Raw genomic sequence first — 16,100 nt, 5'->3', positions numbered from 1 at the left:
ACCTGCATTTTCACTTCTTAAGATCTTTTCAGATTGTGTAAAATGGAATTGTATACACAATTTCACTTAAGGGTCAGAAGACAGGATTTTATGCATACCAGCGTGAGAATCGGAAGTTTATATCAACAATTTCATATGGTCTAAAGGTTCTTGATCTTTGCTGCTATAGTGGTGGTTTTGCTCTAAATGCCATGGGTGGAGGTGCTTTAAATGTCACAGGTGATTATATATTTTTAGTTCTCCTTTTTTTTCTAACAATTATCACTACTTACAATTGACATTATAATGTTGTTGATACTTTGTCGTTTTACTGTCTCATGATTGAAATTTGGAAAGGAAGGATGCATACACCTTACCATCCTTGAGCTAGTGATGTTAAGTATTCCTGACTCGAATCCAAACTTGAAACTAAACTTATAACATTTATTGCTAAATTTTAATAGTTAAACCTATTAATAGTTAATCATTAATCAAGCCAGAGTCTTCCTCTATTGTGGACCATTGATCTGAACGGCTTTGAGTCATCCAATTCCCTGCATATCATATGTATATTGGCTGTGACTCATCCTGTTTGTTAGAGAAGAAGATTAAGAATAGGATGAAAACTTAAGAGTATGAATGACCGACTCTGTATAGTTTGTCTCCATACCAGATATATAGGCCCACCCGAGTGGGTTATAATAACCTAAGAACTATTCTGTATCACTGCTGATAGTTTTTTATTTTTAATGTTTTAAAGTAGGTGAATTTCTTTTCCCTGGCTTAAAATACTATAAGTCTTCAGAAGTAGATTTGTCATTCATCAGTAACAATTGAGAATTTTCTTTTTATATTATAGTAATCTTTTAAAAAGTTTTTTTTTCAATCTTTTTAAAGAGCTTTTATTTACTTTTCTCTTCCAAATGTGTAACTTTTGCTATTGCTGCTTCATCCTTTATAATTAATGTGATATGTTGGAGCAAGTGAAGATTTGCTCAAGAACAGGACTTATGGTGCCTACTGAAAATGATGCAGAAAAGTTAGAGTCGAAACATAATTCTATCAAGCAATATCTTGTTAAGTGGAAGGGACTCTCATATTTACACTGCACATGGTAAATTCAATGATTATTTTGTTATTTCATAACTTTATATTCCTTTCTTTGAATCTTGCAGTCTTGTTCTCTATTATTGTATCAGTGCAATTATTATTTTGAATACATGTTCATTAATTTTTCTTTCAAAACTGCATGTTGATTTTTTATTTGATCTTAATTTATTTACTTGTGCAGCCTTTTTATTTGATCTTAATTTATTTTATCGAAAGGTATAAGCAGCGTTCTCTGCCCATTATTTTTAAGGTTTTACTTTAATCTTATTATAGATGATACTACTTTCAACTTGACGCTTCAAATGTGTAACTTTTGAAACATGTTTCAGTTTTATAAATTTAAGAGTCAAAATTTAAAATAATTTAAATATTTTTTCTTTTTTTCATTTTTTAAAATATTTTTTAAGAACAAAACTATGATTAAAAACATATTTCTATACATACTTATGTGGAACTAAGCCTTCTACACAACATAATATTATTTGAAATATTTTATATATCATTTGTGCATTATTTTCTAATTGACGTAAAAGTATTCTTCTCGAGTACCAAAAGAAAAAATAGTTTTAATTGTGTACCATAATGACGGTTGGATATCTAATCTTGAATATTTGAATAACATGAAAACATTATATTTTAGAACTTTGGTTAGTTTCTGTCAATTGTTGTCGCAAAACCCTTCTCTGAATATAGGTCTTTTCTTTCCATCTATTGTGTTTCTAACTTTTCTGGCAAAATTAAAAGATGAAAACAAATTTGTCTGATGTATCTGAGCCAGGGGATGTTACTGAAGATTTCCAGTCTGATTTATTTCCAATGCTTCGTTATGTGACAGTTGTGTAGTGGAGTTGATGAAAAGGCAAATGAAGCGTGCTCCACAGTTGCTTTCTAGGCATTGCTTTGTCATTTGGTGGAATGATCTTTGTCCTGTCTACTGCACTGCTGGTATGTCAGGTTAGAAATGCAAGCAAACTCAATACTTAATACTATATTATATTAGTATATGAGCTTGATAATTTCAGGAAAAGAAAATTGTTGCCTGGTTTCCTTTTGATATTATCTATGTTTTTTTTCTTTTTCAGGCTCTTCTATCTGGATGTTCTGTAGGAGGTTTAGCTACCATTATACATTGTGATGAATTTCGGGAATTGTTTCCTAGAACCACAAGAGTAAAATGCCTGAGTATAGGTAATATTCATGTTTGCAAATACAATAGCAAGTAATTACTTTCTTGAGTCAGTAACATCAATTTTTCAATTTGGTGTTAGAGCCACCTACAACAAAACAAGATTCAAATGATTAAATCTCAAACAGTTTTTTCAATGAAAGCTCAAATTCTAGTGTCCAAGTGTTGTTGTGTCTTTTTCCTTTGTTTTTTTCTCCTTTTCTCTTTCTTGGGTGATATTTTTGTATGGCAATTATTAGTTAACTTGATGCGTATTCTGATGCATTGATATCTCTTCCAAAGCAGCTTAGTTCATAGTGCATGTTTCTGGAAGTAGTATTCTTTTAGAGCCTAATGTGCCTTTGACAAGTGATTTCTATTATATGATACTTAAACATTGATACGACCTCTGTTACTATTGTATTGTTCTCAAAAGAATGTTATAAAAGATGTTGAAAAGGTCCACAGAGAAAGCTAGTAAGAGAGAAAGCTAGTAAACATCAAAGTTAAATTCTTGATTGATTTTGATTCACCTTATGAATGAGTAGGTTTATCAGTGTGTTATTGGGGCTGAAGGGGTTCTTTTTATAGGATTTCACTTGGACTCCCAGTGAAATTCAATCTCAGTGTGGAAGTTAATAACCTCAGTTTATATACACGTCTTAAGTTTTGAGCCAATTCTCTCCCACAAATAATGATTCTCCGCTTCTTTTTTTTCTTTTTTAAATTTAGTTGCAATGAGGTTTACTGTTTTAATTATTTTATTTTTCCCTTGCAGTGACATTGTGTCTAATAATCCTAAAAACGTCTTCTACTTAGCTTTCCTTATATGGAAGAACTTAAAAGATGAAATTATATTTAATTTATAAGCTTTGTTATGCCTAGTGTCAAGAGTTTTGTTCTTTGTTATGAAATTATATGAATTTATATTTGCGAGTCATAAGCCAAAGAAAACATTTCATTGGCAAAGAAAATATTTAATGTTTTACTTGACTCAAACTATTCAATGTGTAGATATTTGATGACACATCTCTAATGGAGCAACATGTCATAAACGATGTTCGGAGGCAGTGGGCTGTATTTTTTAACCATTTGTAAATGATTAAATGTTTCGATATTACATTTTGAGTTTACAAACTATTTTATATGTAACGATGTTAAGTAACTATGTTATGTAAATATATATTTAGAAATTTTGTTAGGTAAGTATTATATTTTGATGTGTTAATAGAAATGATATTGATTATTTTGTTTAATATTGATTATTTAGACTGTATTATGTAATTGAATTTTAGGCATGTCTAGATATGGATAATAGCACAAACAAATCAAACATTTAAAAAAAAAAGTCAATTTTTACACCGGTTAAAAACAAAAGAAGTATAAAAAGCCTTGCATTTTTTACACCGGTTATAACATCATGAGGTATAAAAGTAAGATTCTTTTATACCTATTCTATGAATAGTAGGTGTAAAAGTGATATCATTTTATACTTGTTTCTAGAATGTTAGGTATAAATAGCATACTTTTATACCTGACGTGTAACAGGTGTAAAAAAGTGAAAACATTTTATACCCCCACTTCTATACCAACAAAAAAATAGGTATAAAAAGTCTATTTTAATAGGTATAAAAAGTGTATTTTACACTAGTGCATGGTTTAATTTGGGCAAACTAGGCTTTACCTAGGTCAATTTGACTCAACCTTTACCTTAGATCGACTTGATTTGAATTGGTCATTCGACTTAGAAACATCTTGGTTTTAGATTTTCAAAATCCAGAAAATGATTCAATCTAAATCCAATTCAAACCTAATTAAGTAGATTGGATTTTGAATCTAAAATATGAATATGGATTTGTGATAAATGCATTTAAATGGATAAAACCAATATAAATTTAGATTATCATCTATTAGATCTCAAAATTTACTCACTCTTAGTAATATTATTTTTTCAATATTCTACGAGCTTCCTTCATGTTGCAATTAATTTCCTGTACTAAACTATTTCAGAAGAGGTTATAGGTACAAAATCACTATAACTTTTATATGTAAATGGATAAGGTTTTTATTAGAAGAGTCACTTAGACACATGGATGACAAAAATATCCATACTTACAGATATTCGTGGATAAAATTTATGACAAATAGTTGATATCCACAAGTAGTTGGTAGTTGGTATTTTAATACTTGCTTATAAATGGGTTGAATTTGGATATCATTCCATTACCTAAAACATTAAAAATAAAAATTTAATTTATATTTTATTAATTTAAATTTAATTAAAATTAAAATTAATTTATATTTTATTAGGTTAAATTTAATTAAAATTAAATTTTAATTTATATTCAATTTATTTTATATCATATTTTATATATTTTTTGTAATTTTGTTTAGATTTTAAAAATTTATAAGATATATTTTTTTTAAAATATTTATGGGTATCTACTGATGCTCTTGAGTTTTAAAATATGTGCATATATTTTTCAAACTGCTATCTAAGTGATAACAAGATTAGTAAAGATATATTTTTTTGTTGTTGATCGAATAATGAGTAGATACTATTCTCGTTGGACCCAACTTCCCATAATTATCCCTACTTACAAACAAGTTTTTTTTTTCTAAATTTTGTTGTAGGATATACTTTATTGAAAGTAAATTTATTTAGTAAAATTATATAAGTGTGATTCTTATTATTTAAAATAGATAGAGATATAAGGAAACAATTAAGGTATAAACTAGATGAATAAGGAAGATGAAAAGAAAAAAAAAATAAAGAAAAGTCCGCTGGATATAAAAAAAGAAAGAGTGATGACGAAGGTTTTATTTCATTCAGAATAATTCAAGACCATTTTTATAAAAAAATTCACCAATTTTGTACATAAATCAAAATAAACTATAAATAAATGAATTGACTATTTATATCTATAAATTATTAAAATCTGAAATAAAGATAGAGGAAGAAAATATAGTCAATGTGAATCGACATACACTCTTCGAGCTGGTGTTTTTGGACATGCTAAGAATGCAATGCATATTACTCTATCAAATTTAATAAGATTTTCCATAAAATTAAGCTAAATATTTCAAGGCTAAATCTAAAAGGTTAGAAGTTGAGTATATCTCAAAACAAAACTAGGAAGATTTGCTCTGATAACAAAAAAACATAGTTTTTCAATAGATAATATTGTATGAAGAAGAAGTTTTTAGTTTAAATGTCTCCTAAGAAATCACAAGATATATAGAAATAAACACAATAAAAAAATGTTACACTTACCAATTTGCCTCACGTCAAGAACATGAAGATGCCGAATGATTATTTACATGACTCATAGCAAAAGTTGCATGAGCAACCTCTAAAAGCTTAATCAGTCAACAACACTTACTATAATCATATATGATTCAGTGATCACCACTTTTTATATACCATCACTACATTCTAATTAAAACCTTAAAAACTATACTCAAATTAAATAAATAAAAAATGGAAAAGTTTTAAATTTGAGAAACAGCTCACTGGTTTTTGTTCTACATTTAAAAACACCAAGAGGGAGAACTGACAAACCAATAATAATAATAATAAGAAGAATGATAACTTTTTTTTTTATTATTATCATATTATTATGTAATAATTAATTCATATAACTGCATAACACCTCTTTGTTTATCTCTTCCCTAATAAGATAATTAACGCGTGAATATCTCCTAAACATTTGTATCTAGTTTACTTAGACTTCTTCCTATATAAATAATTTTCCCTCCAAGAGACGTGAACCTGAACCATCTTTTCGTGCTCTTCCTAAACAAAACAGTTTTTCTTCCTAATATTTATATATATCTTATTTCTAAAGATATTGATGTTTCATTCCCTTAGTTCAAGACATTAAACATATTTGGTCGAGGTTTGTATCTTAAATTTTACTAGAATTTCTGTTTTGTCTCAGTGTTTTTCTTCTAAAGAAGAAGAGATAATTAAGCATGCATGGATATGACTGCATGTGGTGGATGTCATCTTTAACGTAATACATGTTATCATAAAATTTTATCAGATGACAGTATAAAACTTTTTGTTTTGCTCTTATCTGTGTATGATTGGTTATATGATGATGAATTCTTGAAACATGTTTGACAGATGCAAAGAAATAGCAGTGGAATGCATCCTGCATGTGCAGCATGCAAGCATCAAAGGAAGAAATGCAGTGAAAAGTGCATATTGGCACCTTACTTTCCATCAAACAGAAGCCGTGAGTTTCATGCTGTGCACAAGGTTTTTGGTGTGAGCAACATAACCAAGTTGGTAAAGAATGCTAGAGAGGATGATAGAAGAAGAGTGGTGGATTCATTGACATGGGAAGCATGTTGCAGACAAAGAGACCCTATTCATGGCCCTTATGGAGAGTACACAAAGGTTTTCAATGAGTACAAGAAAGTGTTGGATGAACTCAAGAGATTCAGAAGCCAACACCAGATGTTGCAGTTTCCCTCTCTAGGGTTCAAGTCTGTGCAAGACAAAGCAGAAGAAGATTATCTGCATGGGAAAAAGAATGCTATTATTGATTCTGATATTTACAACAGTTATTCTTCTAATTATTTGCAAGAGTTTCAGAATCTCAGGCCTGAAGTTCTCATACCCTTTCACCATCACTCTCAACCATACTACATTACAGGTATTCTTTAGTTTCACTTTTTATTTATTTTTAGCTATTTTTTATTCTTAATTCTTAATGTAATAAATTTCTAAATAAAAAGAAAATTAGTAAAATTCAAATGCTAATAACTATGTGAATTTATTTTTTTCTTTACTTATATATTTTTACTTTAATAGAAAGTTTACTTAATAGTTTTTACCTTTCAACTGCTGGTTTTAAACTTTTTTTTTACTATGAACTACCTTCTCAATTAATTCAATAGGTTTAAAAGAACTACCAAAGTTAAATTTATTTAAAAATGAATTTATTATTATTTAGTAACTTATGGTAGAAACTCCTTCAAAACATTAAAAATTGTTGCATAGGGACTATTTTTGTGTGTGTTTAGATAACATACAAGAATACTTTTATCTCACAAAATTAAAGTAATAACATGAGAAAATATAATAACTATTTGTTCCTTCACATGTATTTTATTTTATTTTTTACCATAGAGTCAATCTAACTAAATTATATTTTCTATTTACCTACATAACATAAGTTGAAATATTATTTGTATTTTTTATTTCAGTTTTGACGCTTAAATTTGAAAAGGTTATATTTTAGTCTTTTAAAGTATTTATGTTAGAATGAATTTATTCTTCCTTGTATTTTTAGTTTTAAATTTCGAACAAAATTAAAAAAAAAAAGATCATGTTTTAGCTTATTTTAATTTCAAATATAAACTTATTTAGGAAGTTTGCTCCTATTAAATTAGTTTAAGGATATTTTTACAAAAACGATGATAATAATAGTAGTGACAATTTGTATCTTTATAATATTATTGTTTGTGTGGATAGTAGCGTGACAATGATGATAATGTCTGAAAAATAAGATTAATTCTCAAATGTAAGGATAGTGTCTTTTTTAAGATTAGAAATCAAGTTTATAATTTATTTTGTTTTTGTTTTAATTGAATGTAATGGAATTTTGAAATTTAGCTACAAATATATTGGAAAGCGCGTTTTGTTTTGATAATTGTATATGACAACAATCAAATTAACTGTAATTTGAACTAATAATAGTTAAGTCAAGGTCAAGTAATAATATTAATTTTTATACGATATTATGTATTTTTAATTAAATTTTTTTGTTTGGATCTCACCTTTTTTATAATTTTGTAATAAAATTAATGTAGCTTCTTTATATATGAATTAATATTAATTTTTTATAGTGAAAAGTTCTTAAAGATTACAAGTTAAATTACGGTAAATATTTGTGTTATTGATAAATATAATGGTAGAAAATTCAACAAGAATAACAATACCATTAAGTTTTAAAATATATTCAATTTCTATTAAATTACAAAAGAAAAATGAAGAAGAATATATATATATATATATATATATATATATATATATATATATATATATATATATATATATGTATGTCGTTATACAATTAATTTTGACAGTGAAAGAAAATATAGTGAAGAATAGTTTTATATATATATAAATGACAATGACATAGATTTATATTGTTCCAAATAAGATAGGCAACAATCATGTTACTATTTTGTAAATATTTAACAAGTATTAGTATTGTTACGTTTTTAACACACACAGACGAGGATCCTTCATTGCAATACGGATTAACATATATATTCCATTGAAGTAAACATCTTTTTGACTTTTTTTTTAAAAAAAGGAAAGAAACAGTTAATTTTTTTTTCTTGGGGGAAAAATTGAGATTTTTTAGGGAATCATAATCAATATAATTTTCTAAACATATTCTTACTTATAAATTGTCATATTATAATTTGCACAGAAAAGAAATTAAACTATTACTTTGACAATCATATTTGGGAAACTTTTTGTCTTTAATAATTTTTAATCATAAAAACAATTAACTGTGGTTTTTTGTTTGTTCTAATGTTTTAGGTGATCAATTCAAACAATGAACTCCAGGATATGGAAGACATGATTATGTATATTTTTCTCCGGAAGATCCACATTCACATAATACATTTGAAATTCATATTTCAAAATTGAGATGCGCTATTTATTTTTTGTGTTACACATGGCAAATCAATTAAATTTTATCCTCCATAGAGTAATTAACACAAACCATTATCAATTTTATTGTATATGATGACTTTTAAATAATGTAAACTAGTTTCTATTATTATTGTATTCCAAATAAAATCTCAACAACAAAAAATGATCAAATGCTTCAATAATAAATACTTTAGTTTGGGTTCATATGGTCATCAAAGTTTTCACACCATGAGTAAATATTTATCTATAAATGAACATTTTTTTATAGTGTAATACATTAAAATAATTGTGCCTCAAATTATAGCCAAAACAACAATTCCAACAATACTACCATGACATTCTTCATATTACTATTATTGATAGAACAACTCAATACTACCAGGACATTCTTGTTTAATTTCTATTCTCACAAAACTTAAATACAGACAAAAATATTTAACCATATCATTAATCATTATCATGAAAAAAAATTAACTTAAGTTTTCTCCACCCAGTTTACCAAAACATAATTATTCCATTTAATATCAGCACCAACACATTCCAAACCATAGATCTCATCTATCTATCTATCTCTCTCTCTCTCTCTCTATATATATATATATATATAAATATTTACAACGAAAAAGTCAATATTCATCGTGTTAAAACATACACATAATCCATTCAATATCCATAGATATTCAAAAGAAAATTCGAAGCCACATTCTTATTTTCCTTTATCAGATTTTCACAAGTGTTAACAAAGCATCCAAACTTATATTTGATTCCAAGCTCTAAACACAACCCCAAAATATTCATGATGCCTCAGTTAAGATATAATCAAACATCGAGACTTACCTATTCTTTTAACTCCTTCATACACCTATTTATATCTGTAGTTCTCATTCCAAGATTAATTCACACCATGATGTATTTTCTACTTAAATTTTTTCCTCTAACAGTACCCAATTATCCAAACATTAATATAACTAAATTTAGACTTCCAGACCCTAACATACTTATCCACCCAAATTACCAAATTTTTATTTTGTAACCTCAAAAATTAGAATTCAATAAATATATATATATATGCCTTACTTCATTTTTATCCAAAAGGCATTCAGTACTTCCCCGTGACATCACACACAAAGAAATTATAAAGCAAGAGAACCACACAATATCATAATTTAAGACAATCATTGCAAATCAAGATAGTTCTCATACCTTTTTAGTTTTGGAGAGTAACCGCATCAGAAACAAAGGACTAAGATTTCGGTCGCTTGTGTCTATATACAAATGTATAAGATCTTAAGATTGTTGTAAAAAGCTGATAAACAAATTTTCTGAGACGTGTAGATTCATTGTACTTAAGGACTTATCCGCGGTGTATTGCGCAAGTTCCCCAGGATACAACAGGAACTTTCCAGAATATCTCTAAGGAAACGAAGAAAGCAGAATGAGAAAAGAATGATTTGGGATGTGTTTTTGGAATGGGGAAAGAGCTCTCTATTTATAGAGCTAAGAAAGAATAAAATGAATGAAAGAAATTAAAACCAATCAATGATTTCAATTATTTTAACGTTGCAAAATTAATTGACATTGAAAAATTTGAATGTTGGCATACTACCTTTGAGTAACGTCTCTTTTGCAATAATCTAACATTAATATTAGAATAATAAATGGGTGCAATGGTTTTGTGGGGTTGAGTTAGGCTTAAAGTCCACTTCTGAACATGATATCAGAGTTATGGTTAAAGCTTATCCTAGTGATATTTGTTGTTTATTAGGCATGTTGTTCCACCTACTATCGGGCCGTTATCGGACGCTCGAGATGATGTCTATACCTCAGCGTGAGAGGGGTGTGTTGGAAGTCCCACATCAACTAGAGATAAGGCCAATTTATAATATATAAGTGAACCTCACCTTACAAGCCGTTTTTATGGGGTTGAGTTAGGCTTAAAGTCCACTTCTTAACAAAAACAAATGGTGAACTTTATATTTGAAACAATTCTTACACTAGTACAAAAACACCGTATAATGTCGGTGTTTTTCGCCCTTTTACGTAAAAATTCGAGACCGGCGCCATATCAGGAGACGTTAAATTGATGTCGAAAATAGAACAATTCGACGTTCCCAGTAAAACAAATTAACAACGAATTTTGTCAATATGCGGCGTTAATCAATTTTTGTTTTTTTTAATTAATTGTGATCCTTTTTTAAAACTCTACGAAGACCTGAAAAGTAGAAAAACAACAAATTTCAGTTTTTGGTATTTTATAAAGCATGAACTATGAACGTGTAGTGTAGTATAAACAACAAAAAACAAACAACAAAAAACAAACAACAAACAACAAACAACAACAACAATGAACAAGTTTGACCAAACAATAACAACAAACAAGTTCAATCAAACAACACAAACAAACAAGTTCAACAAATAAGTTCTTCAAAATGAAAATGAAAACTAACCTTCAAAAGGTGAGTTCGTCGGAATGAAGTGTTGTCACCAGTTAGAGAGAAAACAGAATGCGCCTATAAAGGACAAGAACACAAAAATAATCGATCAAAACAAACGAAAATCTTATCTAAAGTAATTAATTAACATGCATTTTATCAAATGAAATAAAGATTACATGTGATGGTCTTCAAACTTCATTCGAGAAAAGTTTGAGCAGAGAAGAAGGTCTCGCGCGCTAAGATAAAATGAATGAATTTTCAATCTCTCGCTTAATTTTTATTGAATTTACTAATCTTTTGACGTCTAACGTTATGGCATTCGACATTTTATAACCTTTTAACGTCTAATTCCAGGGCATTTGACGTCATACGTAAGTACATTTTCACCTTCTGGCCAAACATTTTCACAAAATTTATCCAATAGAACGTCAGACTTCTCAATATTCGACGTCTTATAACAAATTGACGTCGAATTACAATTCTAAACGACGTCTAATAATTGTATTTATTTACAAAAAGTGTCACTGATCATTTTTAACGTTGGCTATTAAGTGGTTGGACATTGAATGCATGACGTTATACGCGGTTTTTGTACTAGTGTTATGTTACAAGTCATCTATTTAACGCCATATAAAAAAATTAACTTTAACATATATAATAACTAAATATTGTAATAAAATTCACAATAAATAAGTGTAAGTAGGTTTATGTATATAAAATGTAATGTTTAAAGTATTTTTGAACAATTTAATGTATGAATTGATTTGCTTGTATGGTTTGATTTGGTGAATTTTTTGGGATTTGTAAGTAAATTGAATGGAGAGGATGATGAAAAAAAAGTTATAAAAAAATTCTAACTTTCTAAGACATAGTTTATAAAATTTGTCATACTAAGCTGGAGTTCTTGTGACAGATAATCAAATGTACGTAATAATAACTAGACACACAATGACAGATAATCAAAAGTACGTCATAGTTAGCTAAACTTATTCTGACGTAATGGTCATTATTAATTAATTAATTAATGTCTTAAGATTTAAACAATAAAAATTAACTAAGATAGAACTTATGTTAAACATAATTGAAAACTTTGACAACACATATAATTTACTAAATTTTAAAAGAAAAAAAAGAAAAGAATACAAAAACATGGGACCACACCAAACCATGATAACAAATTATATTTTAGGAAACAAATATAAACTATACTATTTTGAAAAAAAAAATCTAAAGAACATATGGGTGTAAAACATTAAATCACCTATGTATAAAAGTCAAATTAGCTAAATTATTATGATTTTCTTATGAAAAACATAACAAACTTTGAATTGCACTTGTTATAAAAATGGAAGCATCAATGCTATAACAAATTAAAGTAAAATTATTCTCCAATTAAAGTCTTTAAAAGCCCACCGTCTAAGCGTTGTCCAAAGTGTAAGATTCATGAAAAATACAATGTAATAAAATGATGATGTGATCTTACTAGGTGTTTATTAATAAGAAACACACGCTTTTTAGAAGTGTTTTGTAGCTCAGTTGACAATAACACATTACATAAAATTTGTGGTTTTGTATTCTATTTTTACGTGTGCAATGTCTTCTCAGATTGTGAGATTTTGATCTCTCAAAAAGTATAAGATTCATGATAAATACAATATGATAAAATGATGATGTGATCTTACTAAATGTTTATTAATAAAAAAATACATGTTTTTTTTAGAAGTGTTTTTTAGCTCAGTTGACAAGAACACATTATATAAAATTTGTAGTTTTATATTTATTTGTGCAATATCTTTATCTTAGATTGTGAGATTTTGATCTTTAAGGATAATGTTTGTATCTAAGGAAAAATGTTATTAAACCTAAATAAAGCATAAAATCTTATTAAAATTTATGTATATTTTATTTAAAAGTACTTTTATTTCAAACACTTACTTCATAAGTCATTAATTAAAAGACTCATGCTTTGATGCTGAAAAGCTTTCTGTATTTTTAAATACAATCCTCTCATTAATGTAAAGATTTTGATGCTATACTAAGTACGATATATGGAAACAAATGGACACGCAAATTGAGTTGGAAATTTGATCTTTCACTTTATGTGTTTAGAATTTAAGTTGAATTTAACGAATACATAATTAGTGAATTTTATTTATTCTATTATTTATTATAATAAGACATTTATTTGAATTTTTATGAGGAAAACTTTCGATATAAAAAATATGTTGGACCGTGGACTCGTTTAATCTAATAATCATCAAGAGAAATTCTCATATTTGATATTAGCAATAAGTCTTTCAAAAAAACATTTTCATCAGAAAAATTCAAAAATAATAAAATACAAATTAATCTCACCGAAATAATTCACACTAACTTTAATCTAAAAATTTAAAATAATAATTTTATAGATCTTCTTTATTATATATTATATTTTGTTGAACTTTTTCGTTATATTTAGTATGAGATTTAAGTGACATCATACTTCTTCATGAAAAACTAACAAAAAATTCACCATTATACTTTTGCACACACTACAAAAATCTATATCTTTACCGGGGTTTTTTTAAATATTACCGACAGTTTTAACCCCTGCAAATCATATTTTCCGCGGTTGGAAAAATCGGTGAGAAAACGTCTGTCGCCAAGCAAGTACCGGCGGTTCTGAAAAAATCAGTATTAGCGGGGGTTCCCAGAAACCGTCGGAATTTCCAGGGGTTTTGTAGAAATCGCCGGAATTAGTTGGGACTTTATGAAAACCGCCGGGAATAGCGGGGCTACTCAAAAACCGCCGGAACTAGCTGGGGTTATCTCAAAACCGCCTCTATTTTTGATGGTTTAGTTTACCGGGGTTTTAAAACCGCTGGGAATTTGTATATTTCATTTTTTTTATTGTAATAAAATTAGATTATAATAAAAATGATTTTATTGACAAAATAAACAATAAATTAATATGAACTAAAATTTAATAATATTGTATAAAATAAACTACATTGTTCAACCTAATATCATTCATACATAAAAATTAAAAAGAAAGAGGTTCATTACATATGTTCAATATAGATGTTCAATACTAAAAGTATGACTCATAAAAGTATTCAATAACAATATTTAATTTTTTTTCTTCATTACATCCATTGTTTGGCCCACTCCCTTGATCAGATACCTACAATATAACATAATAGTTAGTCGATAATATATTTAATAAAAAAATCATACAAATAAATTTAACAATTATTACCGATGATCTTTGAAATACTGCAAATTGTGAAGGCAATGGACCTTGATGATTTTGCAACAGAAGTGTCATGATTGCCTTCATTTCATTGACTTGTGATGTCAATGAAGATACCTATAACAGAAAAATTTATTTAAAAAGTTAGAAATATGATACCTAACATGTTAATCTTAAAAGGAACAAACCAAGTAAATATTCATTAACCTGAGATTCTAATTTAACATTAGAAGAAGTCAATGAAGATACCTATAACAGAAAAATTTATTTAAAAAGTGAGAAATATGATACCTAACATGCTAATTTTAAAAGGAACAAACCAAATAAATATTTAAATATTCATTAACCTGAGATTGTAATTCAACATTATAAGGAGTAGATGAAGATGATCCAATATGAGAACGAGCATGGACTCCAAAGACTTTAGATGGGCAAGGACCCAAACCTAGACCGCGAACACGTCCACAATGCTCTTGGCTTCCTAAAACATGAGCCAATGAATCTAAACTTGATATTTCTTTTGATTGAGACGATGTTGTAGATTCATATGTTTGAATTTTTTCCTACATACTACGTAATCAATGATGCCAACATTAAAAACATTGCATTTGTATAAAGAGACAAACTATTGAGTTGGCAGCAATATACTTATATTTAAACTTAAGATGTCTGCAAAAATAGTAGCAAGAATTGCCAATCAATAATTATATCATTAAAGAGATTTTGACAATCCAAAGAAAGATCACATCTAATGCTTAACTGTCTAAACTATAATGGTTTCTTACAATGAATGGCTTTGATTTTACAATATAGGAGAGTGATGTAAAAGGAACGAAATCCAGCCATCAAAGTACACCACACAACAAGCATAAAAAGCAAACAAATTAGAAGTACTAAAATAGTAAACACTAAAATGAACAGCGACTGAAATAACACCAATTTTTGCAAGAGGTGTGTTCATCACAAAGTCACCTTATGAAACAATATGCCGAAATACAACAATTATAGGAAATACTAAAAAGATTGGAACTTACATCAATTTCCCTTGCCTCATCACTGACAAAAGCTCCATTGGTCGTCTTATGAGTAGCTATCCAAACTTCTCCTCTGCTAACTTTGTGCCCACACTCTTTTTCCTATGAAAAATAACACATGCTTATTAGGTATGTCATAAATATTATGAGAAATAGAAAATTGAAGATAAATAACACTTCACCATTTCTTCTCTCTTCCTTGCAATGCTCTTGGATCCCCCCCTGTGTGAGCAAGAGGTTGTTTATTTTTTAGGGCAATCTCCTAACATTGTGATAAGAAAAGTTATTAAATCATAACAAAATTTTATGAAAAGAGATATAGGTTTTACCTTTGTTCTTTCATCAAGTCAATAGTCAACAAAAGAAGCCCAATGATCTCTATCTATGCCTTCTAGAGCCATGGCAATCAATTCATCTCTAGTACGGGTGCCATCATCTCTTTGTTGCCACAATTATTGGCGAC

The 16,100-nt window shown here is 28.0% G+C and overlaps 2 protein-coding genes across 2 annotated transcripts; one reads left to right on the top strand and one right to left on the bottom strand.

The window, feature by feature from the left end:
• The first annotated feature begins 1,005 nt into the window (after positions 1 to 1,005).
• On the top strand, positions 1,006 to 6,929 carry LOC128196695 (LOB domain-containing protein 2). Its single transcript, XM_052878198.1, is given in 2 exon segments — positions 1,006 to 1,055; positions 6,392 to 6,929. Coding segments are annotated over 2 exon segments (588 nt in total).
• Positions 6,930 to 14,386: 7,457 nt separating this feature from the next.
• LOC128196589 (uncharacterized) lies at positions 14,387 to 15,852 on the bottom strand. The gene is made up of 6 exons (XM_052878016.1): positions 15,820 to 15,852; positions 15,638 to 15,739; positions 14,951 to 15,166; positions 14,811 to 14,852; positions 14,610 to 14,720; positions 14,387 to 14,534 (listed from the first exon to the last, which is right to left on the bottom strand). The coding sequence occupies exons 1-6, from the start codon at positions 15,820 to 15,822 to the stop codon at positions 14,442 to 14,444; spliced, it is 567 nt and encodes a 188-aa protein (XP_052733976.1). The 5' UTR covers positions 15,823 to 15,852; the 3' UTR covers positions 14,387 to 14,441.
• Between the last annotated feature and the right edge of the window lie 248 nt (positions 15,853 to 16,100).

The sequence above is a fragment of the Vigna angularis genome, chromosome 5 (assembly GCF_016808095.1).
Source record: "Vigna angularis cultivar LongXiaoDou No.4 chromosome 5, ASM1680809v1, whole genome shotgun sequence".
Classification (NCBI taxonomy): Eukaryota; Viridiplantae; Streptophyta; class Magnoliopsida; order Fabales; family Fabaceae; genus Vigna; species Vigna angularis.
The sequence above is the reverse complement of the archived record's forward strand: the minus strand, read 5'-3'. Positions and strand labels throughout refer to the sequence as shown.

Coding starts and splice junctions, on each gene's coding strand:
- LOC128196589 (XM_052878016.1), bottom strand. Junction 15,167..15,637: donor ATGAGGCAAGGGAAATTGAT/GTAAGTTCCAAT, acceptor CGTAGTATGTAG/GAAAAAATTCAAACATATGA. Junction 14,535..14,609: donor CAGTATTTCAAAGATCATCG/GTAATAATTGTT, acceptor GTTATATTGTAG/GTATCTGATCAAGGGAGTGG.